At 36.2% G+C, this 16,261-nt stretch overlaps 2 protein-coding genes across 11 annotated transcripts; one reads left to right on the top strand and one right to left on the bottom strand.

Moving 5' to 3' along the window:
* The first annotated feature begins 2,166 nt into the window (after positions 1-2,166).
* On the top strand, positions 2,167-14,847 carry LOC149044770 (uncharacterized). 10 transcript variants are annotated; one of them, XM_089206168.1, is made up of 11 exons: positions 2,167-2,490; positions 5,448-5,616; positions 6,097-6,269; positions 6,685-6,757; positions 7,893-8,017; positions 8,770-8,854; positions 10,130-10,198; positions 11,046-11,114; positions 12,131-12,199; positions 13,225-13,314; positions 13,684-14,847. In XM_089206168.1, exons 2-11 carry the CDS (start codon positions 5,466-5,468, stop codon positions 13,743-13,745), a joined length of 966 nt encoding a protein of 321 aa, XP_089062294.1. In that variant the 5' UTR covers positions 2,167-2,490; positions 5,448-5,465; the 3' UTR covers positions 13,746-14,847. The 10 variants fall into 10 exon arrangements, with proteins under 10 accessions (XP_089062294.1, XP_089062293.1, XP_089062292.1 ...); XM_089206167.1 differs by having other exon boundaries at positions 12,131-12,211; XM_089206166.1 differs by having other exon boundaries at positions 11,046-11,126.
* Positions 2,463-4,545, bottom strand: LOC149044771 (uncharacterized). Its single transcript, XM_089206171.1, has 2 exons — positions 4,191-4,545; positions 2,463-2,911 (listed from the first exon to the last, which is right to left on the bottom strand). Exons 1-2 carry the CDS (start codon positions 4,336-4,338, stop codon positions 2,709-2,711), a joined length of 351 nt encoding a protein of 116 aa, XP_089062297.1. The 5' UTR covers positions 4,339-4,545; the 3' UTR covers positions 2,463-2,708.
* Positions 14,848-16,261: the final 1,414 nt, after the last annotated feature.

Raw genomic sequence — 16,261 nt, 5'->3', positions numbered from 1 at the left:
CCAAGGTAATGAATAAAGGATAGTCCTTAAGACATTTCGAAATTCAAAATAGACCCGAAACACAACCAGCAGGCGCAAACCCCATGATTCCACTTCCTTTACCTCTTGATGGAATGTTTGTCCCGTGCAAGTCACTGTGGCCTCTCTCTGAGAATTCTCGTCAGCTCCAAATAAAGTTTCAAAAACTTTGATTTCTGCTGAGTACCCTTGGAGGCCCATCCCTCGAAGCGCGCTCGGCCCACAATCCTGAGTAACAGCGGTTTTGCAAATTTAGTTAACAGATAGGTACTTCTTATATTATTTCTTTCAAGTAATCTATTGCACACATGTTTGTAATTGTTAATTTGGTCTGAACTAACTGGAAAGGCTTATCTCGAAGCAAATTCACCCACTGTCATTCAACAGTCGCCTGAGTAAGGTGTAACAAGCGCGATTACAGATTACTATGGCCTTTCCTTTCCCTCAAGTGTGAGAAAAGTCTGGATTTGTACGTTTGTTTGCTATCTGTTTTCATAATCCAAACCGAAGCGAGTCAACCCGCAGGACTTCGATTAGCCAGCGAGATTCAAAGGTATCGCGCGAAATCGAGGCGAGTGGTCAGCTAGTCCAAGATGTCATCTAAACCCTTAAATTGTTCAGCATTCAGGAAGAAAGTGAAAGGAATAGCGTGCGTTCTCCACACGCCGAACGCGAATAAAATCGAGATGTTGAGTTAAACTGACAAAGAAATTTTTTTCTGGTAAACGAGTGTGTCTGGGTAATTTTTCTTTTTCTTGGAAAGGGTCGTTCAGTTGATGGAAAACGCCATTTTATGGGGATGGCTTGAAAACAACTCTACGAATCAAGTCAATGCTCAAATTGCAAGCTTTTCCTCGCCCCAGCCCCCTTCACTCGAGAGGCAGTTAGGTTCCTTCGAAAAATCTAAGTTGTTGGGTTATTAAAGAGGAAGAAACTTACTTTTGATTCGAATGGTTACGTGGCAACATAATGCTGGCAGTTTAAAACAAAATCTGTGTAAAATTAAAATGCGATGATTAAATTTAAAAGTCAAAATTTATCCTGTGAGTCTCTTTTTATCAAGACTACGACGCCATAATTACGATGTAGATGAATGATCCTTGAAAAGGAAATAGAAATCATATGAAATTTGAATTTTAGGTAGAATTTTTTTTAGAATTGGGAACCACTAGCGGAAAACGAGGGTCCTAATGGGTTAGCTGTCACTTGCCGACCATGCAATTTTCTTGAAGTCAAGGTATGAAAGATCAGAAATGTAAACTTGAGCTTATCTAAAGTTTAGAGCTAACACAGACCTTCTCAAGTAGTTTTCATAGGTTTTACCGTTGATAGGCGATAACATTACAAATGATCACATGAATGTCCTGAAACGACTACCGTTTTTGCGCACGCATCCAGTCGTGACTATATATAGATATACGTATATGTTAGACTGTTATAGTTGAAAACCTGAAGAGCAGTTTATATGTACTTCAAGACCGCGCAACAAGCTTCGCGTGGAGTCCAAGTTTCTTTAGAGTAAAGTTTCGAATGTAGAGTGAAGTAAGTAGTTTTCTGTTCAAGAAATTTTGTTCCAGTCCACGCAAAGATCTGCTCTATGATTATATTTCTACAACTAGAGTTCTGCACTATGTGCCGATGTACTATTCTCTCGACAAATCTGACTTCTGTTGTTCCTTCACAAAATAAAAAGGAAAATCAATCAATTTTCAATTTCGGTTTCACTTTACCGAAGTTTCGGTTTGTAGATGTCATTTATGTCTCCTTGGAGTTAAAGCAGTTTTCTCGCCTCGGATGTTGCGAATGAAGCATTTCTTTATTGAAGCACGAGGTAAATTACTATACTACGGTCACGACCGCAGAAACCAGTAAGCTCGTATTGAAGCTCACCGAGTCTTTGTTTCCACTGTATTTTTGCAATACAGCGCTTCCCATGCGTATATATGTGCCTTAACTACTTTCATAACGTAGCGTACCGCAATTCCTACCTAATTCCTTAAGAGTACTATTTATATTATAAATCTCTCTGTTCGCAAGGCCGTACTTAAATAAAGTGACGTGTGCAGTTTCACTTCAGCTAGCAGCTGCCAATCAAGTTCCCGTCAAGTTTCAAAACTTTCAGGATTGTTTTCCATTTGGAGCCCAAAATCAAAGCACATATGACTTACATTTGCGGAGACAAGGAACATGTATCTCTACCACATTTGACGTTATCTTCGATTTAATTACTTGACGGACGCAGGGCACTAGGATCCTATTTGCTAAAATATAAGCACGCCAAACATGATGGATAGCGTGATGCAATTCCTCTATTAGAAGTGACGCTAAAGCTTGTCATCGACCACTTCCGTGTTTGTAAGTAAGTCCGTTTGCGATCATATTTCATATTAAATTTTTTATGTATCGCACGTAGTGCAGCCTCTTCGCCGTTCGGCAGTAATTCAGCAGTATTGCTTCGGCATCGCAACAAATGTAAGTTTTGGTATTGTGTAGGCTTCATCGTTATTTTCGTTGTAATTTTCCTAAGTGTATTTAGTTTTAGCGTATTTAGTTTAATTTTAAGTGTGATGGGTTTTCGCTCGTTATTTTGTGTGCAGTTTTAACCGATCCTACCAACTAGTATCATAAATTGTTGAGATAGTATATATCATTAAGTCATGTTAAAAACTCTCTGTATTTATTGCTGAAAGTTAGTCGCCCATGGAAGCCACATTATGGTTACGTTCATTCCCGGTTCCTTCCTTCTCTGAAATTTCTAGAATCTTCCAATGCCAAATTAAATCGACGCTGGAGAAGCAATCCTCTCCTCTTCCTCTCTGGGAAGTTCTGTTATGAGCTCCCATTCCGAACCAACAGACGCCTGATCCATCAAACAGCAAACATGTGCATTTGCCTATAAACAGAAGCATGCGAACTGTTAAAAACATGGACCAGACTTCTTTTTAGATTTTTCACAAGCCTTTTAAAGTATCCGTCAAAGTAATTGGATGTGGTATGCCTATTTACGCATTGTGTTGCTGAGCGAAAATGCTCTGCATTTTCCGAAGTTCAACATGTCAAAATACTGACTCGAAGTGGCTGTAGGCCACTGAACTTACAGCCATTTTCAAAAACTCGAATTCAAACTGACTGATCCAAAAGCTCGCTTAAAAGCTAGTAGCCTCATCTGTGGTAGCAATAAAAACATAGGCATGCTATGCATGCAAGAGTTATTATTTTTTTGGGTGAGTGGATTAATTGAAACATTGTAAGTGATGTCTACATTTTTGCCAAAGGAAAGAAGAGTATTAACGCAGAAAAGAACGAAAATGTCGAATTAACTTATACACAGGTAGTTCGTTGTAGATTGCGTGTCTTGTGCGAATAACTCTAACCAAAATGGAATGGTGCCACGGATACCTAATAGTACAAAATGCATACTGCAGACTGCAGACCGGATACAAAATGTATACTGCAGAATGCAAAGTGGGTACAAAATGCAAATTGAGAAACAACAGAGTTTTTTCGTCTGGTATTTGATAACATGTCATCTTACAGCTTATCGAGCGTCGCCCAATCGCTTTTCCGCGATCAGCTTTCACGATTATTTGCACTATTGTGGAATACTCCTGGCCCGTTTCAAGATCAAAATTGATCTTAATATAATTTCAAGCCTTCATATAGTCTTTTCACTTTGCGTGCGAGTTGGTTGGTGTGATGTCTGTATAGATTTTACCAACGTAATAAAAGTAGATGTAGATGTAAAGCGAGATGTCACTATTGAATATTTAACACGCACAATATTCGAGAAACAATCGACAGCTTTGCAGGTGGTCCGTATTATCATATTTTTAAGCGGTATGTGTTTATTTTGTTGACAACAGTGCGGACCGAGACCAAAACTGTTCCATCGACTTGATATATTTTCAACGTTAGTAGATCACATCACTGATGTTAACTTACCTCCGTAAATCATTCATTCCAGATAACAAAATCAAATAAACAAAATCAAATAAACATGCCAACGATGGTATCTAAATTCGTCCTTGGCCAAACACAAACGACTCCACAAGATCACTTGCAGATGCACAGGCATCGAAAACATACGTTAAAGAACTGCTCAAATCAAAATGTATGGTGCAGTCCATCACCACCTCTAGTAATATTTGAATCATATTTTTTTTTCCACTCACTCTTATCGTGAAGGAACAATAACCATGATCGTGTTACAGTGCACAGAACTCCATTTTCTCTCGAACAACTATCCACCATTTTCACAGCATAGGTAACACGTTTACCACAGGTAATCTGATATCTTTCATCTGTCCAGTAGTATCGCATTTCTCATAAAGCGCGGTAAAATACAGGTTAAAAACACTGGAAAGCCAACATTTCTCATTCTAAAATATGATTCCATTTTACGAACCGCTCTCTCCGAATCCACCATTACTTCGTTGAAATTTGAACACATCTCAAACCAAAGAACAAAAACGACGCTCTGATTGGTGCGAGATACATACCCTAATGCGGCGATATGATTGGTGCGAGATACATCCTAATGCGGCGATCTGATTGGTGCGAGATAATACCCTAAACATAGATTTTTTTTAAAAAAAAATAACTAAAAAATGACTCTAAATTCTGACTTTCCTTTTCAAGGAAGCTGAGCTGGTATCTCTTTCAGCCATATTTAGGTGTTTAAGTGTTAAAACAGTTCTCTCAATATCACGATGAATTTGGAGAGCTTAAGCTTTGAATCGATTGGCATGATAGCATAATGCCTTAACATTATATGCTTTTTCCCGTTTGGTGTGAAAGAAGTCACTTTGTAACACCAGCACAGTTGATTTACTTTTGCTGCTGGAATCTTTGTTTTGATCTTGATGACTTCTCAAATTTCTGACAGAAAGGCAAACAAATTGCCCATACCATGCCTAAAATTTAATGAACCCTGTGTCTATGGACAACAGTCAAATCCTGTATCCTGTTAGAACATTTTGTATTTCTCCATAAAACCCCAAACAATATTTTTGTGGCATCCTCAAATTCAATCTCAACAATACCTTGTTAGACACGGAGTTGGGTCTGTAATGCAGAAAAGGATGAGGATTTTTGCCAGTATTTTGAATAATGTCATTTTGAAACAGGTCTACTTCCTGTTTTTGACTTTTTTATTTTTCTAATTTCTTACCTCCTCCACAACATCCTCATTATAGCTTTCAACAAAATAGAACTTGACTTGTTTTAGAATGATTACAGCCTGTTATTTATTCTTAATTAACAATGTTGCAATAACACATAAAGTTACTAGACTTTTTTTTTTTGTTATTTGGCTGATTCTGTCAGAAATATTGAAGACATTTAGACTTTTGATCAAAAAGTAATGTCTCCAACTACTGTATGTTAAGTTTGTTTTTAAAAATCAAGTTAAATTTTGATTTTCTTCCTAGATGTGATTATCAATAATAATGGAGGGACATGAATCACACTCTGAGAGTGGAGAAGGGAATCGTTCCCGCTATGTTACAGCCCTGTCAAGTGATGATGTTAACGAGCGAAATGACCGAGTATTTATGCCAGACACAATTGAAATGGCAAAAATAGAGAACGAAGAGAAAGGTCAGTATGTCAACGGAATATCATTTTCAGATAATATGTCAGAAGAAGAAGTACAGAGGAGACTCTGTTTATGGGTACGTGTAGATGTATTTGTAAGTCAATTCTTTTAAGTTTTTCCTTTCCGCTCGTGCTTGGACTTTCCCTGAATTTTCGTTACGATAATACCTATACACGAATAGCCAATCAGCCAGTTAGAAAATCAGTCAGTCAGTCAATAAGTCAGCCAATCAATAAGCCAGTTAGTCAATTAGTCGGTAAGTCTTTCAGTCAGTCAGTCAGTCAGTACGTCTGTCAATCAGCCGGTCAGTCAGTCAGTCAGTCAGTCATTCATTCAGTGATTCATTCATTCGTTACAACAAATAATTGATCATTTAGTTGGTAAATTAGTTGATTAACTTGTTTTCTTAACAGATGATTAATATCGTAATCCAGCTCAAAATTACAAAAAGAGGTAAGATTACTTTCTTTTGAAAATTGAAGGTGAAAGTGAAAAAAAGTACGGCGAGAGAGTCCAGAACTTGTGCCAAAAATTAAAGCAGAATAGAGAAGAACAAGAGGAACTGCAGAAACGGTTGAATGCTCTAAAGGAAAATGAGCGAAAGTTGAAGAAAGAAATAGAGAAGTTAAACAATACCCAGAAGAAAGCAGACTCAGTAAGTTAACATTAACCCTTTAATCCCTAAGAGTGACTAGCAACTATTTTCTCCTTACAATAACATCCCTTAATCACACATTGAAGTTGGAAGAATAAAGGAAATGATCACTAACTAAAGAAGTTATTGATTGTTAAGCAAATTCTCCTTGTTGGTACTAAAGGAAATGTAAAGAGAACAGTGTGGAGAGTTTGTTTTAATACTGGTGTTAAGGTGTAAAGGGTTAAGTGGCATAATTACAAAGCTTACAACGTCTAACATAACTTTCCAAAGGGAAAGTTACCAAAAACGCAAGAATATTGACAAGTGGTTGAGTGTGTAATCAACTTCACTGTGTTTTCCAAGACCTGAGTATCGCTTCACAATTGTTAATTCTCTTGAAAGATTACTAACAATTATTTTCTTCGTCAATCAGACAACAATGGAAGCGGATAAGGAGTCAAATAAGTGGCGTCAGAAAATACAAGAGCTAGAAGACAGGAGCCAAGGTATGAGTGCAGTGGCTCACAATCTGAATGACCGTGATTCAAAGTAATTCTACGCAACAGGAAGTATCATGTGTTGCTTATTTTGTGCCGTGAATTTACTATGGTATAATTTCTACTTTTGTCCTACCAAGTTAACATCGAGATAAAGCTACTCACACCATTAAGAGCAGCATATGCACTAAACCCTAATTTAAAACTTAGATTTTGTTATTAAGAAAAATCAGTTAATCCTCTGATATCGTTAATATTGCTCAACCTAACCTTACCCTTACCCTAAGCAATAAGACAACTTACTAATTATTCTTGCTGAAATAACTTGATAGGGTAGTTCACATTTGAGAGTCCCAAGTAATCCCGCTTTGGTTTTGCTTTACTTCTCTCTGTGATTGGTCAGAGAAATTGGGCCACTCTACCAACCAATCAGATGCCAAACTATAGCAAATCGTGACTTGGTCACCAACGTTTTCCCGCGCTCTTGGCAGTTGGCTTGTTTTTATTGAGCCCTCATTGGCTTGTGATGATGTTAACCTTTACTCTGATTTGCCATTGTTATCACTCTGATTATGCTACTTTGATACTTGATCGAAAACTGCTCTAAACCTCTCCGTATCAAACAAACTTATCTTGGAGTGAGAGTGGTTTTCAATTGACTCTCAAAAAAACCAAAGCTAAAGTAATCACAACAATTAATCAGAAACAAAGGTTAAACATCATCATTAACCAATGAGGACAATGAGAACAAAGGACTCAGTAACAAGAGCCAACCAAGTGATAGTGGTGTTGGTCGAGGGTATCAGCCAGGTGTCGGTGAAGTATCAGCTGCATGTCACCAGACTTTCATCTGACATGTGACGGATGACAGGCGACTGATGTTAATCAACATGTCAGCCGATACTCGCTCAAGTGTTGCCTGATATATCGACTCGCACACAGTTGAATGTCAATGGAAAATACAGACTGATACCTAACCAACAGATGCGTAATGTATACACATGATCGGAAGTTTTATCTATTATTCTTGTCTTGCTTGAAATAATAAGGTGCTGACTACGGCAAAGAATAGTGTCCTTCATAAACATCAGCATGTTTAAAATACACTGATAAAAAACTTTTCTATACATATGTTTTGATGCAGATGCTTCGCAAACAGTACAAGCTGATACTGCAGATGGAAATGAACCAAATATGAGTGATGCTAAAGCCGTGAAACATGGGAAGAAAACTGGCTGTCACAATGACCCAAAAGAAGTAACACAAAGGGTACAGTGTGTTTCTTATCATAGTATGTTATTGTTGTGTTTTAGCATAATTGCTCAGGTGTTATAAAGATTCTTGTGCCCTTATTGGTCGAAGATTATGATGTGGTTTTTATAAATGATTCTAAAGGAAAAGATAGGAAACATTTCAGTTCTGAATAGCACACATGCTACTGAGTTTGGCATAACACTTTTCAGAAGTGAGATATGAAGTTTTTGCTGATTACAATGAATAAAGCTATTAATTTCTAGTGAGACTAGCTGCTTTTCTCTTACCAATAATCAAAACATTGGAATTTCCTTATTAACAGAATGTTTTTAACAGCAAAACATATTTGCAACAGAATTTGAAAGCGCCTGAATAATTATACTAAAACAAATATTTTCCTCAGGCGAAATAGATATTGGTAATAATCCTTTCGACAAGGTCTCAGGGTTTGTTTAGCAATGTTTACTCTGTCTTAAGCTTGTAATTTTAAAATAGTTGTAGATTCTGCTATCTCGCTGACTCAATCACTAAGAGACAATAATTGACAATCGCGAGGTAGTGAGTATTGTGTGGGGGGCTAAACTTTTCCCACTTTAGTTGTAATAATCTTTTCACTCATTTTGGACTTAATTTCACTGTCTTGATATCACCTCACGAGTTTGGTGTTTGCAGAGTGAAATCATACAGTTTGATCAACTTTTACCGTATTGAGTGAGTGAATTCTCACCGTTTTTTTTTTAATCCTTTTTTAATCTATAAACCTGTAGATGGACGAAGATCTCTATGATCCAGGTTCTGGAATTGACTCTACGGAGGAGAATAGTTCTGATGATGATAGAAACCAGGAAGAAGGTTAATATTATCTCATTTTGTTTTTGGTAGCTAGGGCTCGATCTAAACAGATCTGTTAGTTGCTCTTTTCACGTGTCATTAAAAGCAGAATTTTTGAGTAGATGCCATCAAAATCAAGTTCAGAAATAGAAACAATAGGCTCTAGGTTGATTATTAAGACAAAGTTTAGCCACTGTTTAACTAAACTATGTCCTAAAAAATCCTCAATTTAGCTGAACCTTTTATTTGAACAATTATCTTTGCAAACAGTGTCAAGAGAGCCGAAAGCTAACAGTGAAAGGACATTTATTTAATTAAATCAAGCCTCTTACGGAGAGAGCTTTAGGGTTAGTCTTGCTGATTGCATAAAATCATGGTTTGGGATAGACTTCGAGTAAATGAATGGCCTAGAGTCTCTATATATCTTTTTATAATGTGGTTATTCTGTCAAAGTCCGAAAACCATGTGTGAAATGTAACTGGAATGGTTATTCATAATATTGTATTTTGACTAATTACATGGAGGATAGGGACATGGGGGCAAAGAACAAAACCACAAACTATTTGGCCTTTCTGTGTACAGTTTGAAATCCTCGTGCCTCCTTGGATTGTATATCGTGACACACACACATATGTTTCAGCGTTCTAAATAAGTCAGCAGTAGATGACTAGCTGCATCAGGAGTATAGTACTGATTACTTGAGAGCTCCTTCTGGGGTGCGGCAGGAAGACATTGCAAGAGTGCTTAACCAGGCAGCAAAAAATGTAAAAGAATAATTTTTTAATGTTCTTTCTCTTTATTATCCAACTGCAAAGCAAAGCGGATAGAGATGCTTAGCACATTCAGCCGACGGGTTAAACAGGGTTTTTACAGTATACGTAAAAAATAACCAACTGCGCAATATTGCGGGACAATTTACTCTATTCGAGCATTACTTGTACTCTGCATTTCGAAGTTGGATATCAAATTGCTTGTATTTTATTGCCAAAGTTTAGTAAGTATGGGAGAGGGATGATTCAGAAATTAAAGCTATTGGGATCCATCAATTAAATTTAGGATTAATGCCTATATACTGGTTTTGACGTTGATTGGTAAGGATTTCTGAGAGATGGATCAAATACCAGCACATTTAAATTGGGAACTGAGATCACACCACCAATGAAATGGGCAATATGATGGTTCAAGCAAGAATTTTTATTTATACATTCCTTTTCTTTCTTCACCAAGAAGGTGCCACGGAAGACATGTACAAACTTTTTGAAAAATGATTTAACTGCTTCCTGTGTTTTTAAACAGGTGTTCAACAACAGAGTGAAGAGCAACCTAAAAAGAGTTTCTGGGGGCGTCTAAAGAAGGGAAAGAAAAGTAAGAGATATGGTAATGCAAGTCTAGAGGTTTACAATAGAATGATATTAATGATTTTACTGCATATTTATTCATTATTGAAACTTGGTTACAACCTTTTATTCAAGAAATAATAAAAAATAAACAATTGTCCAATTGTTTCCATTATTGCTAAGACACAAACCAGCTATAGAAAACCCAAAGATTAGAGTAAGATTTGAATAAATTTACCCCAAATGTGTTACGTGCCACCATTTTGAATCTCTCCAAACGTGATTAGAGATCTGATACGTTTGCAACGTTCTTTGCCAAATTATTAGCAAACACAGTGTGTGAGGATAATAACCAAATGGTTGGGTTATTCCCCCTGCAGCTGAAATAAGTTTATTTTAGGCACTATAACTTTTAAAAGAAGAATATCAAAATCATAGTGTCTGAAGCATACTTCTCCCAAGAATTTGTCATATGGATTGACCTTAAATTGATCAAGTTTGATTAGTAAACTAGTTGAGTGATTTTTTGATTTGGTCTTAGTTGCATTATGCAATAGGGCTTTCTATGCCCAAAGTTTAGTAAGTATAGGAAAGGGATGATTTAGAAATTAAAGTTATTGGGATTCATCAATTAAATCTAGGATTAATACCTATATACTGGTTTTGATGTTGATTGGTGAGGATTTCTGAGAGATGGGATCAAATACCAGCACATTTAAATTGGGAACTGAGATCACACCACCAATGAAATAAGCAATGTTATGGTTTAAGCAAGAATTTTTATTTATATTCCTTTTTTTGCTTCACCAAGAAGGTGCCACAGATGTATGAAATTGTTGAAAAATAATTTAACTGCTTCCTGTGTTTTTAAACAGGTGTTCAACAACAGAGTGAAGAGCAACCTAAAAAGAGTTTCTGGGGGCGTCTAAAGAAGGGAAAGAAAAGTAAGAGATATGGTAATGCAAGTCTAGAGGTTTACTATAGAATGATATTAATGATTTTACTGCATATTTATTCATTATTGAGACTTGGTTACAACCTTTTATTCAATAAAATAATTAAAAAACCAATTGTCCAATTACTTCTATTATTGCTGAGACACAAACCAGCTATAGAAAACCCAAAGATTAGAGTAAGATTTGAATAAATTTACCCCAAATGTGTTACGTGCCACCATTTTGAATCTCTCTAAGCAACCTGGCCACTCGTCTGTGACAAAACAAAGTCTCATTTCCACCCTCTTTCCTCCTATTGGAGACCTTAAAAATTAATTTAATAAAGGTTAATCATTCTTGACTCAAATAATGGTGTTTTTTGGGATAAACAGGGGTGCCCATTCCTAAGGTGGGTTTCGAAGTCTTGTGGCTGGGCTACAGATTTATTTTCAAAGTAGCAACGTTCTTTGCCAAATTATTAGCAAACACAGTGTGTGAAGAAAATAACCAAATGGTTGGGTTATCCCCCCTGCAGCTGAAATAAGTTCATTTTTAAGCATACTTTTAAAGCAAGAATATCAAAATCATAGTGTCTGAAGCATACTTCTCCCAAGAATTTGTCATATGGATTGACCTTAAATTGATCCAGTTTAGTTAATAAACTATCTGCATGAATTTTTGATTTGGTTTTAGTTGTATAATGGAATAGGGCTTTCTATGCCCAAAGTTTAGTAAGTATGGGAAAGGGATGATTCAGAAATTAAAGTTAGTAGGATTAATTAATTAAATCTAGGATTAATGCCTATAAACTGGTTTTGACGTTGATCGGTAAGGATTTCTGAGAGATGGGATCAAATACCAGCACATTTAAATTGGGAACTGAGATCACACCACTAATGAAATGGGAAATTTGATGGTTCAAGCAAGAATTTTTATTTATATTCCTTTTCTTTCTTCACCAAGAAGATGCCACAGATGTACGAAATTGTTGAAAATAATTTAACTGCTTCTGTGTTTTTAAACAGATGATCAACAACAGAGTGAAGAGCAACCTAAAAAGAGTTTCTGGGGGCGTCTAAAGAAGGGAAAGAAAAGTAAGAGATATGGTAATGCAAGTCTAGAGGTTTACAATAGAATGATATTAATGATTTTACCGCATATTTATTCATTGTTGAAACTTGGTTACAACCTTTTATTCAATAAAATGATAAAAAAAAGACAATTGTCCAATTGTTTCCATTATTGTTAAGACACAAACCAGCTATAGAAAACCCAAAGATTAGAGTAAGATTTGAATAAATTTACCCCAAATGTGTTATGTGCCACCATTTTGAATCTCTCTAAGCAATCTGGCCACTCGTCTGTGACAAAACAAAGTCTCATTTTTACCCTCTTTCCTCCTATTGGAGACCTTAAAATGAATCCAATAAAGGTTAATCATTCTTGACTCGAGTGTTTTTTGGGATAAACAGGGGTGCCCATTCCTAAGGTGGGTTTTAAAGTCTTTTGGCTGGGCTACAGATTTATTTTCAAACTAGCAACGTTCTTTGCCAAATTATTAGCAAACACAGTGTGTGAGGATAACAACCAAATGGTCGGGTTATCCCCTCTGCGGCTGAAATAAGTTCATTTTTAAGCATAATTTTAAAGCAAGAATATCAAAATCATAGTGTCTGAAGCATACTTCTCCCAAGAATTTGTCATATGTATTGACCTTAAGTTGATCAAGTTTGGTTAGTAAACTAGTTGCATGAATTTTTGATTTGGTTCTAGTTGTATGACATGCAATAGAGCTTTCTATGCCCAAAGTTTAGTAAGTATGGGAAAGGGATGATTCAGAAATTAAAGTTATTGGGATTCATCAACTAAATTTAGGATTAATGCCTATATACTGGTTTTGATGTTGATTGGTAAGGATTTCTGACAGATGGATCAAATACCAGCACATTGAAATTGGGAACTGAGATCACACCACTAATGAAATGGGCAATATGACGGTTCAAGCAAGAATTTTTATTTATGCACTCCTTTTCTTTCTTCAGCAAGAAGGTGCCATAGAAGACATGTACAAACTTTTTGAAAAACAGTAATTCAACTGCTTCTGTGTATTTTAAAACAGATGTTCACCAACAGAGTGAGGAGCAACCTAAAAAGAGTGTGTGGAAGATCTGGAAGCGTCGAAAGCGGGGAAAGAAAAATGAGAGATATGGTAATGCAAGTCTAGAGGTTAACTGTAGAATGATATTAATGATTTTACCGCATATTTATTCATTATTGAAACTTGGTTACAACCTTTCATTCGTGATAATAATAATAATAGCACAGTTTATGTTCTTGGGCATAAATACATTTTGGGCCCTTCTAAACCTTCCTAAAGTCAATCTAACCCTCGCTTAGCGACTCGGGCTTAAATGACTCTGAGTCGGGCCCTAAATAATGCTCGCAAAACATAAACTTTATTGTTTTATTACTCACCTGCGATATAAACCATAGGCTAATTCTGTAGAAGGAGAGGAACAAATTTAAACGAATCTAAGCCTAACCTTTTTATTATCTTCTATTTAATCGTTTTCTACAGGCAGGTTTCGAGACAATGATAATCAAGGAGGCGACTTGGCAGATGATGGGGAGTCAGTTTGAATAGAAACCTGATCATCTCCATAGAATTGCTGCACTGTGGATTTTAAAGGAAGGCCAACCTAATATTCTAAAACTGTTTGAATGTATTCTTCAAGTTTACCTTGTCTACGTAAATTTCAACAAAAGGAAGAAACATTTTTTTGCTTAATTCTTAGTGTCTCACCATACAATGCATATATTGAACCTTAAAATATGAATATTTTAATTTTAAAAGATCTTGCCAAGCTCTTTGGAGCTTTTAGTTTTAATATATGCCGGGTAACTGACAGCATTGTTAATTTTTTACGTGAATTATTTGAATTACATGATATCTTGGGCAGATCATATTAGATTTGGTTTCATTAAGTTCAACTGGAACTGAGCGCGAGTTTTCCCAATGTAATTCCGTTATATATTGGATGCAGATAAGAGTCAGAATCCTTTTGCATAATCCAGAATTGGTATGGAAAACGTTTGGCAGGTTTTCACTGAATAAGGCATGAGTTCATAAATAGCGTTGTTAATTGTATATTCCGCTCAAATGAATAAAGTAAAATTAGACGCACGAGAGGAAGTACCTTAAGCAGGGCTATGGACGGGGAAGAAATAGTGCAGTAACGATTATTTACAGATACAAATTTCCTTGATTGCCTTGTTCATAATCTTTCTTAACAAACTTCATCTTTGCTGACAGGTGCAATATCTTAGAAGTTTTTGCGCTCTTTTCCGTTTCTGAGTGATCAAACTGCCCCGTAAGCTTTTAGTTTTTCCTGCTGTCTGCACATAACTGTTTGCTTTTACAATATTAACATAAAAGATACTTTAGCCATAAGTAGTTCGATGAAAAAAGAGTTACCGGACGTTGTCTTCTTTTTTAGCAGTTAGTTTATTTTAAGTAGTATATCGTGAGTAATGTGTTGTTAGTAATCCAAAGAACACGCTTTTAATGAAAGCAAAATTATAAAAAAAGAGAAGCTGTGAAGCTGCATTTTTTGAGCAAAGCAATGTCTCTAATCTACTAAGGCCGATGCATTTAATTTTTCATCGTTGTCCTCTCATTTTCTCTTGATTGTAACTTCTGTTTATGTCCTATATTATATATTTTTCATGATAGGTGATAACATAACGAATTATCACATGAATGTCCTGAAACGACTACCGTTTTTGCGCACGCATCCAGTCGTGACTATATATAGATATATGCATATGTTAGGCTGTTATAGTTGAAAACTTGTAGAGCAGTTCATATGTAATTCAAGACCGTGCAACAAGCTTGGAGTTGAAGTTTCTTTAGAGTTAAGCTTCGAATATAGAGCCAAGTAAGTAGTTTTCTTCTCAAGAAATTTTATTCCAGTGCACGCAAAGATCTGCTCAATGATTTTATTCCTACAACTAAAGTTCTGCACTACATGTCGATGTACTACGATTCTCTCGACAAATCTGACTTCTGTTGTTCCTTCACAAAAGAAAAAGGAGAATTGGGTCACTCAATCAATTCTCAATTTCTATTTCTTTATTTACCAAATTTTCTGTTTGTAGATGTCGTTTACGTCTCTTTTAGGTTAGCTGTCACTTGTCGACAGTGCAATTTTCTTGAAGTCAAGGTATGAAGATCAGAAATGTAAACTTAAGCTTATCTAAAGAAGTTTGGAGCTAACACAGACTTCCTCAAGTAGTTTTCGTAGGCTTTATCGTTGATAGCCGATAACATGACGAATGATCACATGAACGTCCAGAAACGATTTCCGTTTTTGCGCACGCATCCAGTCGTGATTATATATGGATATATGTATATGTTAGACTGTTAAAGTTGAAAACCTGAAGAGCAGTTTATATGTATTTCAAGACCGTACAACAAGCTTGGAGTCGAAGTTTCTTTAGAGTCAAGCTTCGAATATAGAGTGAAGTAAGTAGTTTTCTTTTCAAGAAATTTTATTCCGGTCCACGCAAAGATCTACTCAAGGATTATATTTCTATAACAAGAGTTCTGCACTATATGCTGAGGTACGATTCTTTCGACAAATCTGACTTGTGTTGTTCCTTCACCAAAGGAAAAGGAAAATTGGGTCGCTCAATCAATTTTCAATTTCGGCTTCCTCATTTTACCAAAGTTTTGGTTTGTAGATGTCGTTTACGCCTCCTTAGAGTTAAAGCAGTTTTTTCGCCTCGGATGTTACATGAAGCAGTCTTTGTTTCCACTGTATTTTCGCAATACAACGCTTCCTATGCACATGTGCTTGAACTATTTCCATAACAGCGTACGCGCAATTCCTTCCTAATTCCTAAAGAATCTGCTATTTATTTCATAAATCTCTCTGTTCGCAAGGCCGTGCTTAAACAATTTGACGTGTGAAGTTTCCGATCAAGTTCCCGTCCAGTTTAGCCGTGAGGCTTTAAAACTTACAAGATTGTGTTACCGTTCCATCCCGATTGGGATAGATCTTTTGGAGCCCAAAATCAAAGCAGATATGACTTCGATTTGCGGAAAGATGTATCTCTATCAAGCGACGAAATTTGCTTCGCAGTTAAAATCAGTT

This window comes from Pocillopora damicornis, chromosome 5 (assembly GCF_964200805.1).
Source record: "Pocillopora damicornis chromosome 5, jaPocDami1.2, whole genome shotgun sequence".
In the NCBI taxonomy this organism is placed as follows: Eukaryota; Metazoa; Cnidaria; class Anthozoa; order Scleractinia; family Pocilloporidae; genus Pocillopora; species Pocillopora damicornis.
Note: the sequence above shows the minus strand (reverse complement) of the source record. Positions and strands in the feature narration are given on the sequence as shown.

Excerpts from the sequence above, each read along its gene's own strand:
- LOC149044771 (XM_089206171.1), bottom strand. The coding sequence starts at position 4,338 with ATGCGATACTACTGGACAGATGAAAGATATCAGATTACCTGTGGTAAA. Across the intron at positions 2,912-4,190 it reads ATTGTTCCTTCACGATAAGA|GCAAATGCACATGTTTGCTG; the intron begins GTGAGTGGAAAA and ends TTCTGTTTATAG.
- LOC149044770 (XM_089206161.1), top strand. The coding sequence starts at position 5,466 with ATGGAGGGACATGAATCACACTCTGAGAGTGGAGAAGGGAATCGTTCC. Across the intron at positions 8,018-8,769 it reads CAAAAGAAGTAACACAAAGG|ATGGACGAAGATCTCTATGA; the intron begins GTACAGTGTGTT and ends ATAAACCTGTAG. Across the intron at positions 8,855-10,129 it reads TGATAGAAACCAGGAAGAAG|GTGTTCAACAACAGAGTGAA; the intron begins GTTAATATTATC and ends GTTTTTAAACAG.